Source organism: Spodoptera frugiperda, chromosome 13 (genome assembly GCF_023101765.2).
Source record: "Spodoptera frugiperda isolate SF20-4 chromosome 13, AGI-APGP_CSIRO_Sfru_2.0, whole genome shotgun sequence".
NCBI classification, from domain to species: domain Eukaryota; kingdom Metazoa; phylum Arthropoda; class Insecta; order Lepidoptera; family Noctuidae; genus Spodoptera; species Spodoptera frugiperda.
The window spans coordinates 6,262,228-6,271,263 of NC_064224.1; the positions used below are offsets into that span (position 1 = coordinate 6,262,228).

At 36.8% G+C, this 9,036-nt stretch overlaps 1 protein-coding gene across 1 annotated transcript; it reads left to right on the top strand.

The window, feature by feature from the left end:
• Window positions 1-1,260: 1,260 nt before the first annotated feature.
• On the top strand, window positions 1,261-5,961 carry LOC118270759 (segmentation protein paired). The gene is made up of 2 exons (XM_035586527.2): window positions 1,261-1,725; window positions 4,597-5,961. The coding sequence occupies exons 1-2, from the start codon at window positions 1,386-1,388 to the stop codon at window positions 5,517-5,519; spliced, it is 1,263 nt and encodes a 420-aa protein (XP_035442420.2). The 5' UTR covers window positions 1,261-1,385; the 3' UTR covers window positions 5,520-5,961.
• The last annotated feature ends 3,075 nt before the right edge of the window (window positions 5,962-9,036 follow it).

Sequence of the window (9,036 nt, forward strand, 5' to 3'; positions counted from 1 at the left end):
AATTTAAGTAGGTATGCAACACAGGGTGTCATGTGTTCCGAAGCTGCAGACAACGTAAAAGGTTACCAGGGTTCCGGCTCAAAGCAGAAGGCGAAGGTGGTTTTTAGTCAGTAAGAGTCTCTGACACTCCTCTCGACTCACCCAAGGCAGGAGAAATCATTGGATGATTTTCCCCCTTCAAAAAAAGGAAACACAATCCTAAGATTTCCTCCGTGCCAAAAATAAATCATAAATCTCCAACAAACAGGAACACATTTCGAGCGCTCTCGCTTCCAATTACAAAACCACGTTGCCATAGAAACATGAGAACGAACTTTCCGCGTTCGAAAATTAAAAAGAAAATTTATGTTGACACTTCCACTCACCCACTTCATTTATTGGTCCGTCCTAAGAGGAGGTCCAACGTGATTGGTTGGTTTAAATGGTGCTCTAATGAGGGAAAGGGAAGGTGGCGTTAGGGCATGGGAGTTGTGTGTAGGTGTGAGAGAGATAGATAGACACTTGTCAAGTACTTACAGATAAAGCGCGCGTTAACGGTGGGTGCCTAAGGAAATGGACGGTGCAACGAAATAGTGCGGCTCTTAGGGATTGGCTGCGATACAAAATGATTTATCGTAATATTGCTCCTATACTTATTCAATTGTTTATTTATGCCTATATTTATCAATTAGTTATTAAGTACTTATATTAGTTGTTCTAATTTGTTTAAATAAGTACTTTCACTTTCCTGTACAAATAATTACCTAGGAATATTTTTTCTTTAGTTGTAGGTATAACCTATAGTTGGCCAACTGGCTATTAAAAATAGGAGCTACCTACTAAAAAGAGGTTAAGAAATAAGGTTCTCTGTTTATATTCATTGCGTAACTTAACAGTAATTGATTGATTAAAGATGATGTTAAAAAAACATAAAACTATAATCTAACATTTCACCTGAATGTTTAAAAGTTCCCTAAAAGTAAAATACACATCATCCCATCTCATCATAATTGCAATATTTTCGCAATAAACGTATTGCAATGGCCAATTCACAGCATCCCGATAATCGCATGTGTCCCGGCCCGAGCGATCAAATCGCATTCACGTAAACATCTTCAAGAAAAACTCACCGATCCCCACTACTTACGCTACTTCGAGAGCTTTTTTAAAAAACGACCGCCTTACAATATCTCCGTCCTACTCTAACATTAACAATCACTACTGACACCTACATAACTCCGTCTCCCTCTAAGGCTTAAACACGTCAAACAGGCGGACTATCTATCACCCAAGTTTATTCGTTTGAGGAACGCTTTTGCGGTGAGGCGAGTCCGTACCGCGCGGTGAAGTGTAAACTCATTCATGTGTTCAAATTAAATTAATTAACTACAAAATAATAATAAAAAATGGAGTCTAAATTGAAGAATTTCAAAGAAACGTTAACGTTACAAGATTGTGAGAAGCCGAATTTGACGACACCGTTTTCTATAAACGATATTTTGACGAAAGAGAACGAGGGGAAGTGTGAATTTGAAAATGGAATGTTTTGTTCGGACGGTTTCGGCGGGAAGGTGAACTTTTTGGGTAAAGCGGCCAGTTGTTTCGGCAAGGAAGAGTTTGTGAAGAAAGAAGGTTTGGAGAAAGGGCTGAAGTACTATGACGATTGCAACGGGTTCCGAGACTGTGGTGGTGACGGTGCGCTCGACATGACGAGGAAGAACCATTATCCAATCACGGAATTATCAGGTTAGCATTGTTTTGTTTTACTAATTATAGATATCTATTGTTTATTTACTTACAAACGTACGCTATTGATGTGTTCTAAAGGAGTGGTTGTTAAGCTCTTTAGGTTTTAGTTAGATACTTATGTATGTGCTTATGTATGATAGGTACTTAGGTAGGTACCTAAAATAATAACTTATTGTACCTAGATAGGTATTATTTAGTACTAAGCTCTATTAACTCGCCTTTTATAACCTGAAGGAAAACTTAGGCAGAAAAATAATAGCTCACTCACTTCGCCATTTCTTTCCAAGCTCCATATAGCCAGAATATTAAAATAAACAATCCAATTGCCTACAAGCTTTTCATCACCGTCATGCCTTGAGCCATAGAAGATTGGTTTGGTACCTACACGTTTACTTCTGAACAAAAGCTTCCTTGTTTTTAAGAGTAAACTTTACTATAAACCCCACGCTTGGCAAGAGATTTGAGGACCTGGTAATCATCGAAATTTTATAAGCATGCTGTTACCTGTCTCTCCATCGCAATTTTAGCACATAAGTATAGCAATACCTAAATACTTACTACGTTTTGCGACTTTACCCGACCCAAAAATCGAACAGGAGACTGCCCGAGACGGCTGAGACGTTATACTCACCAGCACTTACAACCACTTGACGTAGCATTCTAATATATTGCTAGACTATATTTAGGATGTCTAGATGGTGTACTAGAGTCTACTGATTGACGTGAATGAGTCTATAGGTACCTAGCCTACTTACATTCTATACCTAGACTACTTATAGTCTATAATCCCTCAATAACAAATGTAGTTTCAAGAGCTTACCCGATAGTTAGATACCTACTCGTCTTGAGTTTATTATGGCTTACATAATCTCACCTCGTAAGAGTAGCCACAAGACCTGCTGAGTAAAGGGTCTTGAGTTCCCGGATCGGTTAAAGTACACACACACACACACAGAACGTCACGCCTTTTATCCCCGAAGGGGTAGGCAGAGGTGCACATTACGCCACATAATGCCGCTATACTATGTAGGTACACCCACTTTTCACTATTTGTGTTATAAGTCGCATGTAATAGGCAATTCTAAATTACCTACGTGCTACTAACTGAGAAATTTTCTAAAAACCGAAAACAGCCCACTAATACTTTGCCCGACCCGGGAATCGAACCCGAGACCCCTTGTCCGGCATTCGCTCTTGCGACCACTCGATCAACGAGGTCAAAGTGTTATTGTAATTTAGCGGGAATTGTCTGATAGTGAGTAATCGATTGTTTTTACTTTTTCTGTGTCTTGAGTTTGATCTGATTTGAAAGGGATAAGATAAGTGTTAAGATTATGTTTACCTACATAACATCACGCCTTTCTCCCGTGGGGTTAAGCAGAGACAATGGACCGCCATATGTTTACCTAATCTGATGATAATGATATTAGAGCAATGACGTAGCAAATAAGTAGGTAGAAATGACTATAATAACCGATCTCTTGAATCTAAAGCCTTTGAATAGATGTCAAATCAAAAACCTAGATCTATCAATTTTGTTTTACTAATCTAAAAACGTAAAACAAGTGACAAACGACCGATCGATAGTTCTAAATTCAAATTCGACTTGGAATAATTACCGGCGGACAATGAAGATAATGGTGCGTTCACACCGCACCGTCACACTCGCCGCGCGGTCACGCGGCACGCGCCGTACGTCCCCGCGACATCGCCACTTAATCGTCACTTCGCGCGATTACGCTTACCCCCTCATTATTATAAGTGATGACGCTTAAAGCCATTCAGCCTTTCAATTTAGTAATTACTAGGTTTGTAGTTCGATGGAAAATTGTCTTGGTTATAGTTAATGTAAATTGGATTCTGACGTTCTAAGGTCATGACCAAATAATTTCGTTTCGAGGCTAATATTACTTACGCTAATTCCTTTAATACATACAATTTTATGTATATTTAGGTACTTAGGTGTTTGATAACTGTACGTAAAATGTAAATAAGTTTAATATTTCTATCTCATTCATCACTTAAGACTTAAAATCAACCAGTAGGTGGGTTCTGGCATGAAAAAACTTCAGTAAAATTACATATTTTTCTCCTTCAAGAAAAAATCTTTTCTACACTATAAAACTTCCCAATTTTTACAATTAGCTAAATTATATTGATGTCGGTTGTACAATATATTTATCAATTACCAAACAAGCTTTTTGTCAGAAATTGAAGAATTTAATACATATATTATTTAGTCAATGAATTTTATATTTACGCTTTTTCATATACTTCTATCTAGCAGGTACAGAATAACTACGTCACTCGCCCTGTTTAGCTAGAACTTACATCAATTAGTGTCGATGCGACAACTATACATTATTAACGACGCCGCACAACAAAAGCACCACACGCAAAAATACTGTTACGCCGTGCCGTCGTGCGTCGCATCCTTTTACCGTGTCTAATGACCGGCGACAATTTGCGTAATGGATCCATTGTGTAAGCGCCTTTATAAGGGAATGGCGTGTGCCTATAAGCAATTTAATTGATTTCATGTGATCGTGTGAATTTAGCTTAGCTTAATGAGTTTGGAGCTTTCTTCGTCGTAACCTTTTTACTTGGAAAATTGTATCACTGAGTCGCACTTTAATTTGTTTCGTAGTGTAATGAATGAAGTCAATAGTTTGAAAAGAAAATCGTTTATTACGATGCAATTTTATTTTTACTAAAGCGTAATAACAGCATACCTATTACGTAAACAATAAATCATCAGATTACAATAAGAAACTAAAAGGCACTTATAAACATTAAATCTTTCTATCTGCCTCTTAGAAACTATAAACTTATTTCAAAGTATAACAAAATCCTTTCTCTTTGTTACAGATGATTACGACTCCCGCTCCTCGACCACCGGCTCTCCAGTCCGGAGAGCGAACTCCTCTCCGAGCTCAGACACAGCCTACAAACCGTTCAGCCTGCACTACGACCAGCGCAAATGTTCCACACCGACAAACGACTCCAGGATGATCCATTCACCAAACTACCACATCACAGAATACTCGCAAAATGGAGGAAGAAAAAAGAGATCAAGAGCTGCCTTCTCCCACGCCCAAGTTTACGAGTTAGAGCGAAGATTCAGCCAACAACGATACCTCTCAGGACCCGAACGAGCAGACTTGGCAGTCAGCCTCAAACTGACTGAGACCCAAGTGAAGATCTGGTTCCAGAATCGACGATACAAGACGAAAAGAAAGCAGTTACAGATGCAAGAGAATGGCATGCTCGCAGCCGCTGCTGCAGCCGCGAATCATGCGAGAAAGGTGGCTGTGAAGGTACTCGTGAACAATAACGGACAATCCAGCATACCTGATCTAAAGTCCTACCAAAATCCCATGCTAGGAAAGACGTTGAACCCACTCTTCACACCACCGAACCTTCTAGAAAGTTCTCCGATTCTAAAGCATTTCGCAGGAGTATACGGCGTAGATTTCGCGAAAAATCCTCAGTACAAAGCTCTGTTACAAGAGTCCTACAACCAGGCGGTCTTACAATCGTTGTATGGCCCTCATTTGGGAGTGAACTACCCGAACTTGCCACTACCTTACATGTATTACCCGGGCCATTCAGCATTTGGTTTACCCGTACCTTGCGACGTAGAAAGAAGTCAAGTTGATCGACCGGACAGCAAAGAATTCACAGAAGAAAAAGATAACAAGGAAAAGACAGAAACCAAACCAAAACCTCATATTGAATTAAATGAGAACAGTAACGAAAGTATGGCCAGTAATATTGAAATTGAAAACTAGAATCGTTCTTAGAATTATTTTTAATAAAGAGGTTAATCGTTAGTTTGTAGAAATTCAAAAGTAGAATTTGAACGTTCTATTTTTAAAAATTTGCGCAAAGAGAAATTGGTCACGATTTTGAAATTAGAATTTAGAACCAACAACACAAACACGTTATTTTTTTAACGAAAATATCTGAACTCATTCGTGGAATGAGTTAGTTTGTTTGTAATAAGAATGTACGAATCAATAATATTTGTATCTGGCAATAAAAACCAAAGATGGAGGTAATGTTAGCCAAAGCACGTAGTTAGTAGAATTGTTACTGTTTAGTTATTACTGTTGTAAATATTTTTAAGGTTGAAATGTTTTAATAGTTGATTGTATCGGCACGTTTGTAAATAGTACAAAGGTAGGATTTAAGGAAGCTTTTGAAGGTGCAATAAAGAGAATAGCAAATTAATATGCAAGTTTTATTAAACCTTATCCTTTTGACATAATAGATTAATCTATTGCATTCCAAAATATAATAATACTATGCAAAAGTGCACATACTTATTGGATGTGACATTCGTATCTCATGATTGTTCATTTCTCGTTTGGCTTCCACCAATCATATTCATGGGACACATTGCATAGCACTGGTGGCAACAGATTCAGCTGGCATGGCATACTTTTATATGGACAGATGTGTGCTTTGGAAGCGTGCTATGGATGGCTTCCCTACTATCGATACATCGCATACTCGAGCTACGCATATTCCTCGCACAGCTACATACATAGCCTAGTATCAGTGGAAAAAGATCACATAGTTTCACAGCTTAGCTAATTAAATTTTCGTGGCATAGCTTCATAGCATATCTCTGGTGGAAAACGTCCTTAAACAGTTATGTTACGGATCTATATCTATATTCTATATATACATATAATAAAATCGTAGAAAAGTGCTGTCTGTACATTGAAAATAAAAATAAAAAAAATAGCAGGGGTTATTGTTATGTCGATGTCGAACCCAAAAATGTAATTAACTTTTTTTTTGTCTGTTTGTCTGTTTGTCTGTTTGTCTGTTTGCCTGTTTGTCTGTTTGTCTGTTCGTCTGTGCGCGCTAATCTCAGAAACGGCTGATCCGAGTTGGATGCGGTTTTCACGAATATATTGTGGGATGCTTAAATTTACATTTAGTGTTTGTTTCATGTCAATCGGTTCATAAATAAAAAAGTTATGTCAAATTAAAGAATCACGTCGAACATTCTATGCTTATACCATTAATCTCCGCAACTATTTGACGGATTTGGTTGAAATTTGGTACAGATATAGTTTAGAACCTTAGAAAGGACATAGATATATTTTTATTTCAAAAATCAAAAAATAAAAATAAGAAATAAATTATTTATAAATAATTCTATGTCGATCGTTACACGACTTCGGTTCATGTTATTGTTTTAATTCATCGAAAAAAAGTAAATAAATAGTAAAAAGGTATGAAAAAAATAATATCAATATAATAAAACATTTAGTACAAAGAAAATGCTCTAACGGAGTATAGATAATTCTATGTCGATCGTTACACGACTTCGGTTCATGTTATTGTTTTAATTCATCGAAAAAAGTAAATAAATAGTAAAAAGGTATGAAAAAAATAATATCAATATAATTAAACTTTTAGTACAAAGAAAATGCCCGAACGGAGTATAAATAAATAATCCAAGTTGTCTTTATCCTCGATAGATGGCGTTGGGATCGAAATAGATCGCGCTATGGTTTCGTTACATTCATTTGGTTGGGTATCGGCCGAGCGCTTCGGTACTATCGTAGAAAAAGTGTATTATCAGTCGTATGATTATTTGTCTGTAGTGGTCCTGCTGTTTCGTATATTCTAAATTGGTTTCGTTGTATTTGTCAATTAATAAGTTTATTTGTTGGGTTTTCCTGGTTTTTTGGTTAAACTATTTAACGTAGGTTTAGTTTGATATCGATTATTAGTAGTTACTGTAGTTAGTTTTTTTAATAAAATTGTAAGTCTAATTTATAAATTAATTAGATTAGATTTAAGTCGTTTCTTTTAAATTATTTAGTTTAAGCTTGGTTATTATAGCATAGAGGATAGGTTGTAATATAGTTTCTTTTTTAATTGTTATAAATTCGTAATTCGTAGCTTTCTTTAGTTTTAAGTTAGTTTAAGTCCGTTTTTAAACTATTTTTTCAATGCCCTAAGTGAGTATACATCTATTAAATTCAAACGCAGAGCTCATTATGTTGATTTTTGAAGAGTTCCCTGGAATATCTTCCACATCTCATTTTTGAAGAGATCCCGCGAGATCGGGAGCTATGTGGTTAAAACCAAAAATTTGCCGGAAGTCACTATTCCACGCGAACGAAGTCGCGGGCAAAAGCTAGTTCACCAATATAATTAGGATGAGTCTATACTGGGCTCACAAATGAGAATTTAAACATACATACTCTTTCAATTATTTGATCGAACTTTAGGTATTTAGTTTTGGTACAGTAATATTAGGATATTGCCGTAGACAGGTACAGAAAAGTGGTGGATAGCTAGTACATTATCTAATTATGTAATTAAAGATTAATATTAGACCCTATCTTCAAATTCAAAATCTTTGTTTGCTTTCCTTAATGTGGCATAAGTTTTTAAATAATATATCTTGGTTGGTTGGTATGGTTTTGTCTGTCATTTCGGCCTTCGATGGCTCTTAGAGACCATTACCGAGAAGCAAAGGGTTCGATTCCCTGGTCTGACAAAATAGTTTAATATAGTAGTCTTCACGTCTAAGATATGTGCCGCTCAAGAGTAGATTGCTATTTTACCTCATGAAAGAGGCATTTTGGCTCTCCGGTTTCAGAAATTCTAAATGGAATATAATTAAATTCTGAAACGTGTCTTCATTAGCCCATTTGAATGTGTGGTAAAAGGCTTGCTTTTTATGGTATAAGCCGGTAAACGAGCAGACGGATCACTTGATAGTAAGTAATCTTCACCGCCCATGGACACGCGAAACACCAGAGGCGTTATAAGTTCGTTGCCGGTCTTTTGTGGGTTAAGAATTTAAGAGTTGTTGGGAAGATTGGAAGGGGGCTCCATTAACCCCATTCACACAACGCTGAACTAACTAATACTTACTAAATATCATTTTCGTGTATTTCAATACCTAATTACTTTCCTAAAACGTTTTACTTTAAAAAACCATTGGTCATTCAGTAAAAATCTCAATTTACCTTTAAGTTTTATCACAAAATACCACCTTCCACTTTTACATTTAGAAGTCAGCTCTCAAACTTTTGCCGAGAGTCTTCAACGGCCGGTAATTGTACGAGATGGTGCTCGAACTCGGAACTCCGAGTAAAAGTGAAGAATGCCCTGGAAATCACAGCGGGACAAATTGCTTGAATACCTACTTGTGGTGGGGGAGGTGAGGGTGGAGATGGCTTTTCAAATTGTGGACGGGAAACATTAAATTGGTATAAAATGGGACTTTAATGTGTGAAACTTATGTATGAATGTTAGTTGTGTATTATCAGC